The 19,084-nt window shown below is 47.4% G+C and overlaps 1 protein-coding gene across 1 annotated transcript in view; it reads left to right on the top strand.

The window, feature by feature from the left end:
- The window catches only part of LOC120064861 (plasma membrane calcium-transporting ATPase 2-like), a 116,841-nt gene that overhangs the window by 75,674 nt on the left and 22,083 nt on the right, over positions 1-19,084 (top strand). The window contains 3 exon segments of the mRNA XM_039015452.1: positions 4,786-4,965; positions 9,579-9,666; positions 10,375-10,481. Coding sequence (XP_038871380.1) covers positions 4,786-4,965; positions 9,579-9,666; positions 10,375-10,481 — 375 coding nt within the window.

Consider the following 19,084-nt stretch of genomic DNA (forward strand, 5'->3'; position numbering starts at 1 on the left):
TCTCTGCAGATCCTCTCAAGCTCTGTCAGGTTGGATGGGGAGCGTCGCTGCACAGCTATTTTCAGGTCTCTCCAGAGATGTTCGATCGGGTTCAAGTCCGGGCTCTGGCTGGGCCACTCAAGGACATTCAGAGACTTGTCCCGAAGCCACTCCTGTTGTCCTGTTGGAAGGTGAACCTTCGCCCCAGTCTGAGGTTTTCATCAAGGATCTCTCTGTACTTTGCTCCGTTCATCTTTCCCTCGATCCTGACTAGTCTCCCAGTCCCTGCCACTGAAAAACATCCCCACAGTATGATGCTGCCACCACCATTCTTCACCGTAGGGATAGTGCCAGGTTTCCTCCAGATGTGACGCTTGGCATTTAGGCCAAAGAGTTCAGTCTTGGTTTCATCAGACCAGAGAATCTTGTTTCTCATGGTCTGAGAGTCCTTTAAGTGCCTTTGGGCAAACTCCAAGCGGGTTCTCGTGCCTTTTACTGAGGAGTGGCTTCCGTCTAACCCACTCTAGCATAAATGCCTGATTGGTGGAGTGCTGAAGAGATGGTTGTCCATCTGGAAGGTTCTCCGATCACCACAGAGGAACTCTTGAGCTCTGTCAGAGTAGCCATTGGGTTCTTGGTCTCAAACATTTCCATTTATGATGGAGAATGATGGAGGCCACTGTGTTCTTGGAGATTTTCAGTGCTGCACAAATTAGCAGTAGCTGCAGTGTTATTTGGCTAGCTCTGTGTGGATCTGTGGCACTGGAGCTGTCGTATGTATCAGTGGTTCTCCTGTGATGGTGCTAGCATGGCAGGGTGTGTGAGTATAGAGAGCAAGGCTCGCCCACACTGACCTAAACCTCACTCGCTCAGATTCAGATTATGTGTGTGTGTGTGTGTGTGTGTGGGTGTGTGTGGGTGTGTGTGGGACTCACTGTTCTACAGTACGAATGATAATGCCCATGATTTTGGAATGAAATGTTTGACGAGCAGGTGTCCACATACTTCTGGTAATGTAGTGCATTTAGGGACTCACTGTTCTACACTATAAAGGATATTGTCTGTGATAATGTATATATGGACTCTGTTCTACAGTATGAAGGATATTGTCTGTGATAATGTATATATGGACTCTGTTCTACAGTATGAAGGATAGTGTCTGTGATAATGTATATATGGACTCTGTTCTACAGTATGAAGGATATTGTCTGTGATAATGTATATAGGGACTCTGTTCTACAGTATGAAGGATATTGTCTGTGATAATGTATATATGGACTCTGTTCTACAGTATGAAGGATAGTGTCTGTGATAATGTATATATGGACTCTGTTCTACAGTATGAAGGATATTGTCTGTGATAATGTATATATGGACTCTGTTCTACAGTATGAAGGATATTTACATTTACATTTTACATTTAAGTCATTTAGCAGACGCTCTTATCCAGAGCGACTTACAAGTTGGTGCATTCACCTTATGATATCCAGTGGAACAACCACTTTACAATAGTGCATCTAACTCTTTTAAGGGGGGGGGGGGGGTTAGAAGGATTACTTTATCCTATCCTAGGTATTCCTTAAAGAGGTGGTGTTTCAGGTGTTTCCGGAAGGTGGTGATTGACTCCGCTGACCTGGCGTCGTGGGGGAGTTTGTTCCACCATTGGGGTGCCAGAGCAGCGAACAGTTTTGACTGGGCTGAGCGGGAGCTGTACTTCCTCAGAGGTAGGGAGGCGAGCAGGCCAGAGGTGGATGAACGCAGTGCCCTTGTTTGGGTGTAGGGCCTGATCAGAGCCTGAAGGTACGGAGGTGCCGTTCCCCTCACAGCTCCGTAGGCAAGCACCATGGTCTTGTAGCGGATGCGAGCTTCAACTGGAAGCCAGTGGAGAGAGCGGAGGAGCGGGGTGACGTGAGAGAACTTGGGAAGGTTGAACACCAGGCGGGCTGCGGCGTTCTGGATGAGTTGTAGGGGTTTAATGGCACAGGCAGGGAGCCCAGCCAACAGCGAGTTGCAGTAGTCCAGACGGGAGATGACAAGTGCCTGGATTAGGACCTGCGCCGCTTCCTGTGTGAGGCAGGGTCGTACTCTGCGAATGTTGTAGAGCATGAACCTACAGGAACGGGTCACCGCCTTGATGTTAGTTGAGAACGACAGCGTGTTGTCCAGGATCACGCCAAGGTTCTTAGCACTCTGGGAGGAGGACACAATGGAGTTGTCAACCGTGATGGCGAGATCATGGAACGGGCAGTCCTTCCCCGGGAGGAAGAGCAGCTCCGTCTTGCCGAGGTTCAGCTTGAGGTGGTGATCCGTCATCCACACTGATATGTCTGCCAGACATGCAGAGATGCGATTCGCCACCTGGTTATCAGAAGGGGGAAAGGAGAAGATTAATTGTGTGTCGTCTGCATAGCAATGATAGGAGAGACCATGTGAGGATATGACAGAGCCAAGTGACTTGGTGTATAGCGAGAATAGGAGAGGGCCTAGAACAGAGCCCTGGGGGACACCAGTGGTGAGAGCACGTGGTGCGGAGACAGATTCTCGCCACGCCACCTGGTAGGAGCGACCTGTCAGGTAGGACGCAATCCAAGCGTGGGCCGCGCCGGAGATGCCCAACTCGGAGAGGGTGGAGAGGAGGATCTGATGGTTCACTGTATCAAAGGCAGCCGATAGGTCTAGAAGGATGAGAGCAGAGGAGAGAGAGTTAGCTTTAGCAGTGCGGAGCGCCTCCGTGACACAGAGAAGAGCAGTCTCAGTTGAATGACTAGTCTTGAAACCTGACTGATTTGGATCAAGAAGGTCATTCTGAGAGAGATAGCAGGAGAGCTGGCCAAGGACGGCACGTTCAAGAGTTTTGGAGAGAAAAGAAAGAAGGGATACTGGTCTGTAGTTGTTGACATCGGAGGGATCGAGTGTAGGTTTTTTCAGCAGGGGTGCAACTCTCGCTCTCTTGAAGGCGGAAGGGACGTAGCCAGCGGTCAAGGATGAGTTGATGAGCGAGGTGAGGTAAGGGAGAAGGTCTCCGGAAATGGCCTGGAGAAGAGAGGAGGGGATAGGGTCAAGCGGGCAGGTTGTTGGGCGGCCGGCCGTCACAAGACGCGAGATTTCATCTGGAGAGAGAGGGGAGAAAGAGGTCAAAGCACAGGGTAGGGCAGTGTGAGCAGAACCAGCGGTGTCGTTTGACTTAGCAAACGAGGATCGGATGTCGTCGACCTTCTTTTCAAAATGGTTGACGAAGTCATCCGCAAAGAGGGAGGAGGAGGGGGGGAGGGGGAGGAGGATTCAGGAGGGAGGAGAAGGTGGCAAAGAGCTTCCTAGGGTTAGAGGCAGATGCTTGGAATTTAGAGTGGTAGAAAGTGGCTTTAGCAGCAGAGACAGAAGAGGAGAATGTAGAGAGGAGGGAGTGAAAGGATGCCAGGTCCGCAGGGAGGCGAGTTTTCCTCCATTTCCGCTCGGCTGCCCGGAGCCCTGTTCTGTGAGCTCGCAATGAGTCGTCGAGCCACGGAGCAGGAGGGGAGGACCGAGCCGGCCTGGAGGATAGGGGACATAGAGAGTTAAAGGATGCAGAAAGGGAGGAGAGGAGGGTTGAGGAGGCAGAATCAGGAGATAGGTTGGAGAAGGTTTGAGCAGAGGGAAGAGATGATAGGATGGAAGAGGAGAGAGTAGCGGGGGAGAGAGAGCGAAGGTTGGGACGGCGCGATATCATCCGAGTAGGGGCAGTGTGGGAAGTGTTGGATGAGAGCGAGAGGGAAAAGGATACAAGGTAGTGGTCGGAGACTTGGAGGGGAGTTGCAATGAGATTAGTGGAAGAACAGCATCTAGTAAAGATGAGGTCAAGCGTATTGCCTGCCTTGTGAGTAGGGGGGGGGGGAAGGTGAGAGGGTGAGAACAGAAGGATATTGTCTGTGATAATGTATATATGGACTCTGTTCTACAGTATGAAGGATATTGTCTGTGATAATGTATATATGGACTCTGTTCTACAGTATGAAGGATATTGTCTGTGATAATGTATATATGGACTCTGTTCTACAGTATGAAGGATAGTGTCTGTGATAATGTATATATGTATAGACTGTTCTACAGTATGAAGGATATTGTCTGTGATAATGTATATATGGACTCTGTTCTACAGTATGAAGGATATTGTCTGTGATAATGTATATATGGACTCTGTTCTACAGTATGAAGGATATTGTCTGTGATAATGTATATATGGACTCTGTTCTACACTATAAAGGATATTGTCTGTGATAATGTATATATAGACTCTGTTCTACAGTATGAAGGATATTGTCTGTGATAATGTATATAGGGACTCTGTTCTACAGTATGAAGGATATTGTCTGTGATAATGTATATAGGGACTCTGTTCTACAGTATGAAGGATATTGTCTGTGATAATGTATATATAGACTCTGTTCTACAGTATGAAGGATAGTGTCTGTGATAATGTATATATATATAGACTGTTCTACAGTATGAAGGATATTGTCTGTGATAATGTATATATGGACTCTGTTCTACAGTATGAAGGATATTGTCTGTGATAATGTATATATGGACTCTGTTCTACAGTATGAAGGATATTGTCTGTGATAATGTATATATGGACTCTGTTCTACAGTATGAAGGATAGTGTCTGTGATAATGTATATAGGGACTCATCCTTGCAGGTGTCCTGGTTCACATCCAACTCTGTGTTTCTGATCTGACTGTGTGTGTGTGTGTGTGTGTGTGTGTGTGTGTGTGTGTGTGTGTGTGTGTGTGTGTTTGTGCTTACCTTTGTGTGTATTTGCCCTCCAGGTGCCTTCTGCTATTGTGCGGTGCCAGCGTGCGGGCATCACTGTGCGCATGGTGACAGGTGACAACATCAACACGGCCAGGGCCATCGCCATCAAGTGTGGCATCATCCACCCTGGAGAAGACTTCCTGTGTATCGACGGCAAGGAGTTCAACAGGAGGATCCGCAACGAGAAGGGAGAGGTACGCTACAACGGGAAGTAGTTCAGGGTAGACAGTAGACTAGTACAGGAAGTTCACTCCCAGACAGATATCTAGGAGGAAGAGGGTTGGGTTGGCCAGTGGTAATGGTAGTTCAGGGTAGACTAGTACAGGGAGTTCACTCCCAGACAGATATCCAGGAGGAAGAGGGTTGGGTTGGCCAGTGGTAATGGTAGTTCAGGGTAGACAGTAGACTAGTACAGGAAGTTCACTCCCAGACAGATATCTAGGAGGAAGAGGGTTGGGTTGGCCAGTGGTAATGGTAGTTCAGGGTAGACAGTAGACTAGTACAGGAAGTTCACTCCCAGACAGATATCCAGGAGGAAGAGGGTTGGGTTGGCCAGTGGTAATGGTAGTTCAGGGTAGACAGTAGACTAGTACAGGGAGTTCACTCCCAGACAGATATCTAGGAGGAAGAGGGTTGGGTTGGCCAGTGGTAATGGTAGTTCAGGGTAGACAGTAGACTAGTACAGGAAGTTCACTCCCAGACAGATATCTAGGAGGAAGAGGGTTGGGTTGGCCAGTGGTAATGGTAGTTCAGGGTAGACAGTAGACTAGTACAGGAAGTTCACTCCCAGACAGATATCTAGGAGGAAGAGGGTTGGGTTGGCCAGTGGTAATGGTAGTTCAGGGTAGACAGTAGACTAGTACAGGAAGTTCACTCCCAGACAGATATCTAGGAGGAAGAGGGTTGGGTTGGCCAGTGGTAATGGCAGTTCAGGGTAGACAGTAGACTAGTACAGGAAGTTCACTCCCAGACAGATATCCAGGAGGAAGAGGGTTGGGTTGGCCAGTGGTAATGGTAGTTCAGGGTAGACTAGTACAGGGAGTTCACTCCCAGACAGATATCCAGGAGGAAGAGGGTTGGGTTGGCCAGTGGTAATGGTAGTTCAGGGTAGACTAGTACAGGGAGTTCACTCCCAGACAGATATCCAGGAGGAAGAGGGTTGGGTTGGCCAGTGGTAATGGTAGTTCAGGGTAGACAGTAGACTAGTACAGGAAGTTCACTCCCAGACAGATATCTAGGAGGAAGAGGGTTGGGTTGGCCAGTGGTAATGGTAGTTCAGGGTAGACAGTAGACTAGTACAGGAAGTTCACTCCCAGACAGATATCTAGGAGGAAGAGGGTTGGGTTGGCCAGTGGTAATGGTAGTTCAGGGTAGACAGTAGACTAGTACAGGGAGTTCACTCCCAGACAGATATCTAGGAGGAAGAGGGTTGGGTTGGCCAGTGGTAATGGTAGTTCAGGGTAGACAGTAGACTAGTACAGGAAGTTCACTCCCAGACAGATATCTAGGAGGAAGAGGGTTGGGTTGGCCAGTGGTAATGGTAGTTCAGGGTAGACAGTAGACTAGTACAGGAAGTTCACTCCCAGACAGATATCTAGGAGGAAGAGGGTTGGGTTGGCCAGTGGTAATGGCAGTTCAGGGTAGACAGTAGACTAGTACAGGAAGTTCACTCCCAGACAGATATCCAGGAGGAAGAGGGTTGGGTTGGCCAGTGGTAATGGTAGTTCAGGGTAGACTAGTACAGGGAGTTCACTCCCAGACAGATATCCAGGAGGAAGAGGGTTGGGTTGGCCAGTGGTAATGGTAGTTCAGGGTAGACTAGTACAGGGAGTTCACTCCCAGACAGATATCCAGGAGGAAGAGGGTTGGGTTGGCCAGTGGTAATGGTAGTTCAGGGTAGACAGTAGACTAGTACAGGAAGTTCACTCCCAGACAGATATCTAGGAGGAAGAGGGTTGGGTTGGCCAGTGGTAATGGTAGTTCAGGGTAGACAGTAGACTAGTACAGGAAGTTCACTCCCAGACAGATATCTAGGAGGAAGAGGGTTGGGTTGGCCAGTGGTAATGGTAGTTCAGGGTAGACAGTAGACTAGTACAGGGAGTTCACTCCCAGACAGATATCTAGGAGGAAGAGGGTTGGGTTGGCCAGTGGTAATGGTAGTTCAGGGTAGACAGTAGACTAGTACAGGGAGTTCACTCCCAGACAGATATCTAGCAGGAAGAGGGTTGGGTTGGCCAGTGGTAATGGTAGTTCAGGGTAGACAGTAGACTAGTACGGGGAGTTCACTCCCAGACAGATATCTAGGAGGAAGAGGGTTGGGTTGGCCAGTGGTAATGGTAGTTCAGGGTAGACAGTAGACTAGTACAGGGAGTTCACTCCCAGACAGATATCCAGGAGGAAGAGGGTTGGGTTGGCCAGTGGTAATGGTAGTTCAGGGTAGACAGTAGACTAGTACAGGGAGTTCACTCCCAGACAGATATCCAGGAGGAAGAGGGTTGGGTTGGCCAGTGGTAATGGTAGTTCAGGGTAGACAGTAGACTAGTACAGGGAGTTCACTCCCAGACAGATATCCAGGAGGAAGAGGGTTGGGTTGGCCAGTGGTAATGGTAGTTCAGGGTAGACAGTAGACTAGTACAGGAAGTTCACTCCCAGACAGATATCTAGAAGGAAGAGGGTTGGGTTGGCCAGTGGTAATGGTAGTTCAGGGTAGACAGTAGACTAGTACAGGGAGTTCACTCCCAGACAGATATCTAGGAGGAAGAGGGTTGGGTTGGCCAGTGGTAATGGTAGTTCAGGGTAGACAGTAGACTAGTACAGGAAGTTCACTCCCAGACAGATATCTAGGAGGAAGAGGGTTGGGTTGGCCAGTGGTAATGGTAGTTCAGGGTAGACAGTAGACTAGTACAGGGAGTTCACTCCCAGACAGATATCCAGGAGGAAGAGGGTTGGGTTGGCCAGTGGTAATGGTAGTTCAGGGTAGACAGTAGACTAGTACAGGGAGTTCACTCCCAGACAGATATCTAGGAGGAAGAGGGTTGGGTTGGCCAGTGGTAATGGTAGTTCAGGGTAGACAGTAGACTAGTACGGGGAGTTCACTCCCAGACAGATATCTAGGAGGAAGAGGGTTGGGTTGGCCAGTGGTAATGGTAGTTCAGGGTAGACAGTAGACTAGTACAGGAAGTTCACTCCCAGACAGATATCTAGGAGGAAGAGGGTTGGGTTGGCCAGTGGTAATGGTAGTTCAGGGTAGACAGTAGACTAGTACAGGGAGTTCACTCCCAGACAGATATCTAGGAGGAAGAGGGTTGGGTTGGCCAGTGGTAATGGTAGTTCAGGGTAGACAGTAGACTAGTACAGGGAGTTCACTCCCAGACAGATATCTAGGAGGAAGAGGGTTGGGTTGGCCAGTGGTAATGGTAGGTCAGGGTAGACAGTAGACTAGTACAGGGAGTTCACTCCCAGACAGATATCCAGGAGGAAGAGGGTTCGGTTGGCCAGTGGTAATGGTAGTTCAGGGTAGACAGTAGACTAGTACAGGGAGTTCACTCCCAGACAGATATCTAGCAGGAAGAGGGTTGGGTTGGCCAGTGGTAATGGTAGTTCAGGGTAGACAGTAGACTAGTATTGGGAGTTCACTCCCAGACAGATATCTAGGAGGAAGAGGGTTGGGTTGGCCAGTGGTAATGGTAGTTCAGGGTAGACAGTAGACTAGTACAGGGAGTTCACTCCCAGACAGATATCCAGGAGGAAGAGGGTTGGGTTGGCCAGTGGTAATGGTAGTTCAGGGTAGACAGTAGACTAGTACAGGGAGTTCTCCAACCTCTCCCCGTGGAACCCCCAGCCGTTCCATGTATTTGATATATTACACAACTAGAACACCTGATTTAACATGGAAATGAATCATGAGTCCCTGAGGAGAGGTTTAAAACCCCTGCTGTAGGAGTCCCTGAGGAGAGGTTTAAACCCCCTGCTGTAGGAGTCCCTGAGGAGAGGTTAAACCCCCTGCTGTAGGAGTCCCCGAGGAGAGGTTTAAACCCCCTGCTGTATGAGGTCCCTGAGGAGAGGTTTAAACCCCCTGCTGTAGGAGTCCCCGAGGAGAGGTTTAAACCCCCTGCTGTATGAGGTCCCTGAGGAGAGGTTTAAAACCCCTGCTGTAGGAGTCCCTGAGGAGAGGTTTAAAACCCCTGGTGTATGAGGTCCCTGAGGAGAGGTTTAAACCCCCTGCTGTAGGAGTCCCTGAGGAGAGGTTTAAACCCCCTGCTGTAGGAGTCCCTGAGGAGAGGTTTAAACACCCCTGCTGTAGGAGTCCCTGAGGAGAGGTTTAAAACCCCCTGCTGTAGGAGTCCCTGAGGAGAGGTTTAAACCCCCTGCTGTAGGAGTCCCTGAGGAGAGGTTTAAAACCCCCTGCTGTAGGAGTCCCTGAGGAGAGGTTTAAACCCCCTGCTGGGGGGGGTGCTGTATGAGGTCCCTGAGGAGAGGTTTAAACCCCCTGCTGTAGGAGTCCCTGAGGAGAGGTTTAAACCCTTGCGATACTACATACATTCTCCTCTGGTTGATCTGTCAGGAGTCTACTGTTTGTTCCATCAGGAGTCTACTGTTTGTTCCGTCAGGATAAAGGACCTTTAGGACTCTGTTAATGTTTTATTGATTGACCCTGTACTTATTGAGTCATGCTACGACCAATATCTATTTTTTTTTTTTTTTTTACAGATGAACCCTTTCCTTACAAACATATACACGTCAATACAATATGAAAAGCATAAAAACAGAGAGTAACACAAAGTAACCCTTTTACTCTTTACTACAGGTTGAGCAGGAGCGCATGGACAAGGTGTGGCCTAAACTGCGAGTCCTGGCTAGATCCTCTCCTACCGATAAACACACACTGGTTAAAGGTGAGAGAGGAGGGTCTCTAGGTTTGTCTACTAGCCGTGTCCTGTGCCACGCTATTGTCCTGCTGTGTATGTCAACTGTCTGAACCCAATGCCAACGTGAAGTTCCCTTGGGAAAGATACACATTCTATTCTAGTCTATTGTATTATGCTCATCTCTGCCCTTCACTGCTCTGCTCTTCTCTGCTCTGCTCTTCTCTGCTCTTCTCTGCTCTTCTCTTCTCGTCTCTTCTCTGCCCTTCACTGCTCTGCTCTTCTCTGCCCTTCACTTCTCTGCCCTTCACTTCTCTGCTCTTCTCTGCCCTTCACTTCTCTGCTCTTCTCTGCCCTTCACTTCTCTGCTCTTCTCTGCCCTTCACTTCTCTGCTCTTCTCTGCCCTTCTCTGCCCTTTTCTGCTCTTCTCTGCCCTTTTCTGCTCTTCTCTGCCCTTCACTTCTCTGCTCTTCTCTGCTCTTCTCTGCTCTTCTCTGCCCTTCACTTCTCTGCTCTTCTCTGCCCTTCACTTCTCTGCCCTTCTCTGCCCTTTTCTGCTCTTCTCTGCCCTTTTCTGCTCTTCTCTGCCCTTCACTTCTCTGCTCTTCTCTGCCCTTTTCTGCTCTTCTCTGCTCTTCTCTGCCCTTCACTTCTCTGCCCTTCTCTGCCCTTTTCTGCTCTTCTCTGCTCTTCTCTCGTTCTTACTGATCCCCTGTGTGTCGTGTTGTGTCCTCTAGGCATCATAGACAGCTGTTTGACAGAACAGAGACAGGTGGTGGCGGTGACAGGAGACGGGACTAACGATGGACCAGCCCTGAAGAAGGCTGACGTGGGATTTGCCATGGTAGGACCTGGGGCTGGAGGGCAAACTGTACAGCTAGCTACAACTACTATGACTGCTGTAGAATTACAGCTAGCTACAACTACTATGACAGCTGTACCAACTACTATGACAGCTGTAGCAACTACAACTACTATGACAGCTCTTCCTCCAGCTAGCTACAACTACTATAACAGCTGTAGCATTACAGCTAGCTACAACTACTACGACTGCTGTAGCATTATAGCTAGCTACAACTACTATGACAGCTGTAGCATTACATCTAGCTACAACTACTATGACAGCTGTAGCATTACAGCTAGCTACAACTACTTAGACAGCTGTGACATTACAGCTAGCTACAACTACTATGACAGTTGTAGCATTACAGCTAGCTACACCTACTATAACAGCTGTAGCATTACAGCTAGCTACAACTACTATGACTGCTGTAACATTATAGCTAGCTACAACTACTATGACTGCTGTAGCATTACAGCTAGCTACAACTACTATACCAGCTGTAGCATTACAGCTAGCTACAACTACTATACCAGCTGTAGCATTACAGCTAGCTACAACTACTATACCAGCTGTAGCATTACAGCTAGCTACAACTGCTATGACAGATGTAGCATTATAGCTAGCTACAACTACTATGACTGCTGTAGCATTACAGCTAGCTACAACTACTTTGACAGCTGTAGCATTACAGCTAGCTACAACTACTATAACAGCTGTAGCATTACAGCTAGCTACAACTACTATACCAGCTGTAGCATTACAGCTAGCTACAACTACTATAACAGCTGTAGCATTACAGCTAGCTACAACTACTATAACAGCTGTAGCATTACAGCTAGCTACAACTACTATACCAGCTGTAGCATTACAGCTAGCTACAACTACTATAACAGCTGTAGCATTACAGCTAGCTACAACTACTATGACTGCTGTAGAATTACAGCTAGCTACAACTACTATGACTGTGGAGTGGATCCATCATTAGAAACCTTGAAATCTCCCTGTATTACCCAAGCAGCATCCTCACTACTACACACAGAACACCCACCAGCACTGTTGTAGCTACAGTGGAACAAGAGCGCCTCTTAGTGGTGAGATGTGGTGGTACATACTCACAATCTGCAACGCCAGGATTGTCTCTCAGTTGATATGGTACAGGTGTCTTCTCTTTTTTTAAGCCCATAACCATGTGTGTAAGGTGTATACTTTTTGTTTCAAAGTAGATTTGTTTAAGACTACCGAGAAACACTATGTGTGTCCCTGATTTAGCCCACCGCAGTAACACGTTCAAATGATACGAGGTGAGAGATTTAACAAGAGAAATGGGATGAGGTAATAACACTTCAACGTCTGATTGCTTTGCATCTACAAAGTGTTCCTTTTCTACATGGATGCACAAAATAAATAGATTCTACTACATGACAAAAATACAAATATATAAAAAATGTTAAAACCAGTAGCACATCTATTAAACCATACCTCTTCTCTCTCCAGGGTTCAGCCGGTATTAAACCATACCTCTTCTCTCTGCAGGGTACAGCCGGTATTAAACCATACCTCTTCTCTCTCCAGGGTACAGCCGGTATTAAACCATACCTCTTCTCTCTCCAGGGTTCAGCCGGTATTAAACCATACCTCTTCTCTCTCCAGGGTATAGCCGGTATTAAACCATACCTCTTCTCTCTCCAGGGTTCAGCCGGTATTAAACCATACCTCTTCTCTCTCCAGGGTTCAGCCGGTATTAAACCATACCTCTTCTCTCTGCAGAGTTCAGCCGGTATTAAACCATACCTCTTCTCTCTGCAGAGTTCAGCCGGTATTAAACCATACCTCTTCTCTCTCTGCAGGGTTCAGCCGGTATTACATTTACATTTAAGTCATTTAGCAGACGCTCTTATCCAGAGCAACTTACAAATTGGAAAGTTCATACATATTCATCCTGGTCCCCCCGTGGGAAATGAACCCACAACCCTGGCGTTGCAAGCGCCATGCTCTACCAACTGAGCCACACGGGACCATTAAACCATATTAAACCATACCTCTTCTCTCTCCAGGATATAGACGGTATTAAACCATACCTCTTCTCTCTCCAGGGTATAGCCGGTATTAAACCATACCTCTTCTCTCTGCAGGGTACAGCCGGTATTAAACCATACCTCTTCTCTCTCTGCAGGGTACAGCCGGTATTAAACCATACCTCTTCTCTCTGCAGGGTACAGCCGGTATTAAACCATACCTCTTCTCTCTGCAGGGTACAGCCGGTATTAAACCATACATCTTCTCTCTCTGCAGGGTTCAGCCGGTATTAAACCATACCTCTTCTCTCTCCAGGGTATAGCCGGTATTAAACCATACCTCTTCTCTCTGCAGGGTACAGCCGGTATTAAACCATACATCTTCTCTCTCTGCAGGGTTCAGCCGGTATTAAACCATACATCTTCTCTCTCTGCAGGGTTCAGCCAGTATTAAACCATACCTCTTCTCTCTGCAGGGTATAGCCGGTATTAAACCATACCTCTTCTCTCTGCAGGGTATAGCCGGTATTAAACCATACCTCTTCTCTCTGCAGGGTATAGCCGGTATTAAACCATACCTCTTCTCTCTGCAGGGTATAGCCGGTATTAAACCATACCTCTTCTCTCTGCAGGGTTCAGCCGGTATTAAACCATACCTCTTCTCTCTGCAGGGTACAGCCGGTATTAAACCATACCTCTTCTCTCTGCAGGGTTCAGCCGGTATTAAACCATACCTCTTCTCTCTGCAGGGTACAGCCGGTATTAAACCATACCTCTTCTCTCTGCAGAGTTCAGCCGGTATTAAACCATACCTCTTCTCTCTCTCCAGGGTACAGCTGGTATTAAACCATACCTCTTCTCTCTGCAGGGTACAGCTGGTATTAAACCATACCTCTTCTCTCTGCAGGGTACAGCCGGTATTAAACCATACATCTTCTCTCTGCAGGGTACAGCCGGTATTAAACCATACATCTTCTCTCTCTGCAGGGTTCAGCCGGTATTAAACCATACCTCTTCTCTCTCCAGGGTACAGCCGGTATTAAACCATACCTCTTCTCTCTGCAGGGTTCAGCCGGTATTAAACCATACCTCTTCTCTCTCTGCAGGGTTCAGCCGGTATTAAACCATACATCTTCTCTCTCTGCAGGGTTCAGCCAGTATTAAACCATACCTCTTCTCTCTTCCCGGACACTGACGTCTGGAGGGTTTGAACCCTCCAATCTGCTCGCGACTCCATGACTCTGGGCCAGTACCTTCACTGTGATAAGGTCTTAGGTACCTATGTATCAGAAACACAATGTTCTCAGGGTGGGTCATCCTCCTATCCCAGCCTAGCCGTCTATCATGTCTATCCTACTACCATGGCCTGTCTGTTTATCTGATTAAAGCCCATTACTCTGAGCCAGTACCGTTATCACTGTGATACTTAAGGATCTTTGTGACCCCCTAAGAGGTCTCAATCACGTACATGTCAGAGAGACGGGTTCCCCATGGCTAAGACCAGGGGATGCGCTTTGTCATGGCCTAGTCTGTCCGTCTGTCCTACTACCATGTCCTGTCTGTCAAACATTGGCGCTACACTGCGTTGGCATCACCTCAGTTTCATCTGATCAAAGCCCATTACTCTGAGCCAGTACCGTTATCACTGTGATACACTAAAACTACCTGTCAGAGCGGCAGGTTCCCTGGGAGTGCTGTGCTGCCCTAGTCAAACTGTCTGACCTGTCTGTCTGACCTGTCTGTCTGACCTGTCTGTGTGAGCGGCCTGTCTTGTGTTCTCCTCCTCCAGATCGATGTGGTGAACACGTTCAAGAGCGGCAGCTCCTATCAGGGCCAGCTGCGGAGACAGTCCTCCACCACCAGTCAGAACCAGGATGTAACCAATGTTTCTAGTCCCAGTCACGTGTCCTTGTCCAATGCCCTTTCTCCTACCTCTCCCACTGGGCGTGAGTCACTGTCCTCTGCTTCTGCTACTTCAGGGATGTCTCCCAGTCTCCCAAATACCCTAGAAGTATCCCTTTACAGTTACGTTGTACATTACAGTTGAGTCATTTAGTTAGGAGAGGCTTTGCTTTCTCCTGAATGACTTACAGTACAATCAGTGTATTCAACTTAAGTTTGTAAAAAATTAATTAAAAAAATCACATCACAAAACTCTCCCCAAATTCCCAGGTTTCGCTGATATCCTGGTTGGAAGATTCCTCCGATCAGGATTTGGGAAACTTACCATTTTTTTTGCAACCCTAGATATAATTTGGGTCTTTTTTTTTTTTTTGACCACGGTACCTAAAAGGGACAAACTCTGAATGGTTCTGGACAGGTCATGTAGCCTGGATAAACTCTAAAGGTTTCTGTTTAATCAATACATTATACATTCCAGATATTCTAACATCTCTGTACTAATTCATTACTACTAGTAATTCGTTTCCACTAGTCAGGTTGCCAGATCTGTATTGGTTTAAGGTAACTCCAGCTAACTGGTTGATAAATGACAGCTGGTTGATTGTTTAACGGGTGGCATCTCTGAAGACAGTTTCTCTAGACTACTTTCTTTTCTATTCTTCATTTTCTTTTACACTTCTTGACATATTCTGTTCATCTCTGTGGCTCCCCCCCAAGAGAGTTATTGTCTCATTGTTACATGTCTTTGTTTTCCCAGAGTGCTAAGAGTGGAATGAGGCTACCGCCCACGGCGTGAATTTCAGGTTGTGAGTTTTCGTCCATTGTTTGACAAACTTTGATGTTAAAACGAATTCAACCACAAAAAAAAAAAACTCACCGGGCTGGGTAAACATTCAAGTATAAGCCAATGGTATCATTTCTTACTGTGCTGTTTCAGCCAATGGTATCATTTCTTACTGTGCTGTTTCAGCCAATGGTATCATTCATTATTTACAGGGGGGAAACTGGATCCTGGTTTTGTCTTCTCGTTACAGCTGAGAAGACAAGACGGAAGTAGGAGGCAGAGAATCGCCTCTCTCGCTCTCTCTTTCTGTGTCCAGTCGCTCTCATGGTCCTGTCATCTCTGTTCTGTCATCTTTATGTAACTCAGAGGGCCTGTAGCCAGTGTGCCATCCCGTCTCGTGGCTTCACGCTGTTTGGTTTGATCTGAGTTTGTGTACTGTCCGTAATGCTGATATGACTGACTGTTGCCACGGTGTATACCTTTCTCATCGCTCATTGAGAACGGTCCGATTTCTTTGACCGTTTTTTTTTTTTTGCCACTATACCTCCTTTTGAGGCCAAAAATCCAGAAGATTAATTAAGAGTACCCAGAGTACTCGGTCAATCCTAAAAATGTTAGTTCTGACAATATTGGTCTGGTAAGACGTAGATGAAACTATAACCATTTCATAAAAACAGCAGCTGAGAAACATACTTTTTTTCAAGAATGTTTAAAGAGTTTCATGCTTCTATCGTTAAACATGGAAAATAATTCCCCTGACATCTAATTTACTTTTCATACGTCAGTGGTTCCTCTTAAAAGTTATGGTTAGCATAATAGACATCCGAATCGAAAGGGATTGTAGTAGATGTCATGAAGCATTTACACTCACTGGCCAGTTTATTAGGTACACCCATCTAATACCGGGTTGGACCACCCCTTTGCCTCCAGAACATCCTGACTTCTTCGGGGTATTCTACAAGGTGTCGGAAACGTTCCACAGGGATGTTGGTCCATGCTGACGCGATGGAATCAAACAGTTGCTGCAGATTGTATGGTGGTACATTCATGCTGCCCGTTCCATCTCATCCATTATGTCTATAGGGTTGAGGTCGGAGGACTGACCAGGTCTGGAGGACCTGCTGGGGACTGACCAGGTCTGGGGGACTGACCGGTCTGGGGGACTGACCAGGTCTGGGGAACTGACCAGGTCTGGGGGGGGGACTGACCAGGTCTGGGGGGGGGGACTGACCGGGTCTGGAGGACTGACCGGGTCTGGAGGACTGACGGGTCTGGGGACTGACGGGTCTGGAGACTGGACGGGTGGAGACTCTGGGGGACTGACCAGGTTTGGGGACTGACCAGGTCTGGGGGACTGACTGACCAGGTCTGGGGGGGGACTGACCAGGTCTGGAGGACCTGCTGGGGAGCTGACCAGGTCTGGGGGACTGACCAGGTCTGGAGGGACTGACCAGGTCTGGGGACGACAGGTCTGGGGGGACTGACCAGTCTGGGGACTGACAGGCTGGGGGGGGACTGACCAGGTCTGGAGGACCTGCTGGGGACTGACCAGGTCTCGGGACGACGTCTGGGGACTGACCAGGACTGGGGGACTGACCAGGTCTGGGGACTGACCAGGTCTGGGGGACTGACCAGGTCTGGAGGACTGACCAGGTCTGGGGGACTGACCAGGTCTGGAGGACTGACCAGGTCTGGAGGGCTGACCAGGTCTGGGGGGCTGACCAGGTCTGGGGGGCTGACCAAGTCTGGGGCGCTGACCAGGTCTGGGGACTGACCAGGGTGGGGACTGACCAGGTTGGGGGACTGACCAGGACTCTAGTAAACTGAACTCCCTGTCATGTTCCAGACTATGTTCTTTCACGCCTCAGTTGTCCAGTGTTGGTGATGTCGTGGCCACTGGAGCCGCTGCTTCCTGTTTTTAGCTGATAGGAGTGGAACCCGGTGTGGTCGTCTGCTGCAATAGCCAATCAGTAACAGGGATCGACGATTTCGAGTTGTGTGTTCAGAGATGTCGTTCTACACACGACTGTTGGACTGCGCCGTCATGTCGTTTTGTGGTCCGACCTGTTAGCTTGCAGGATTCTTGCCATTCGTTTGTGAGATACTGGATCTGACGTGCTTGGCACCGACCATCATACCACGCTCAGTCACTTATGTCACTCGTTTTGGCCCGTTCAAACGTTCCATCGAACAGTAACTGAATGCCTGGATGCCTGTCTGCTTTATATAGCAAGCCACGGCCACCTGACTCACTGTCTGCTTTATATAGCAAGCCACGGCCACCTGACTCACTGTCTGCTTTATATAGCAAGCCACGGCCACCTGACTATAGGAGTGATACATTTTTCGTGACCGGGGTGGTGTACCTAATAAACTGTGCCGGTGAATGTATTTGAATTCAATACTAACAATTCAGAATCGCTAATTTGACGCACCTATGAAATAACCAGTGAAAATGAAATAGACTATTTTAAAAAGCAAAACATAGTTACAAAATAATTTAGAAAAAGTCATTTGAAATTAAATCCATTTATGTAATTAATACATTTTACGTGTGTTACACATCAACAATGGTACTATAACATAATGCTTTTATTTGTATTTTTCTCCCAATAAAAATCATTTAAAAAACAACAGGACCAGAACAAGCACTAGTTTGGGGCCTATACTTGACTGTTTGCTCAGACGTGCATGGAGTTGAGCTCAGAGAAGCAGACCTCTGGCAGTAAAACCTAGCTGTGTTGTACAGCTAGGTGTCTGTGTGCCTGTCTTCTGTTCATCACCGCGTCGTCCCTGTTGCATGTTTCACGTTGTTATGTTGGTTGTCTGAGTTTAGTTTTGGTTGGCTGTTGAAGCTTGTGGTCTGGTCTGCTTCCATTGTGTTGTTTTGCCACTGACTGTGATCCTTTCCCAGCATCCCCCCCTCCCGTCTCCTCATATCTCCTCCTAAAAACCTGGACATTCCTCCTTTATGTCCATCTATGTCCCAACTATGTCCACATTTATCCATTCACAGTCTCTGTGGATGTCCTACCCATCACTCCGTGTCCTTGTATGGTCCGTCTCTCTTCCAACCTCCTACAATGGATCTGATGTATAACCTTTTCCTCCTACCATTACTGACCTCCAGACGTCTTCCACTTGCATGATTTGTATTTCTGTGTGCAGTTCTTTATTAACGTGACTTACCTCTACAGGTGTATCACAATTTGGATCATTCCTTTATTAACGTGACTTACCTCTACAGGTGTATCACAATTTGGATCATTCCTTTATTAACGTGACTTACCTCTACAGGTGTATCACAATTTGGATCATTCCTTTATTAACGTGACTTACCTCTACACAGGTGTATCACAATTTGGATCATTCCTTTATTAACGTGACTTACCTCTACACAGGTATATCGCACATTGGATCATTCCTTTATTAACGTGACTTACCTCTACACAGGTATATCGCACATTGGATCATTCCTTTATTAACGTGACTTACCTCTACACAGGTATATCGCACATTGGATCATTCCTTTATTAACTTCTACTTCATCACAATCCCGGATCCGGGAGCACCCCCATCAGTAAAAAAGCTGACTAGCATAGCCTAGCATAGCGTCACAAGTAAATATAGCATCTAAATATCATTAAATCACAAGTCCAAGACACCAGATGAAAGATACAATCTTGTGAATCCAGCCATCATTTCTGATTTTTTTAATGTTTTACAGGGAAGACACAATATGTATTTCTATTAGCTAACCACGATAGCAAAAGACCCAACTTTTTTTCTCCACCATTTTTTTCCTGCATAGGTAGCTATCACAATTTCGACCAAAAAAGATATAATAGTCACTAACCAAGAAACAACTTCATCAGATGACAGTCTGATAACATATTATGTTA

This window comes from Salvelinus namaycush, chromosome 20 (assembly GCF_016432855.1).
Source record: "Salvelinus namaycush isolate Seneca chromosome 20, SaNama_1.0, whole genome shotgun sequence".
In the NCBI taxonomy this organism is placed as follows: domain Eukaryota; kingdom Metazoa; phylum Chordata; class Actinopteri; order Salmoniformes; family Salmonidae; genus Salvelinus; species Salvelinus namaycush.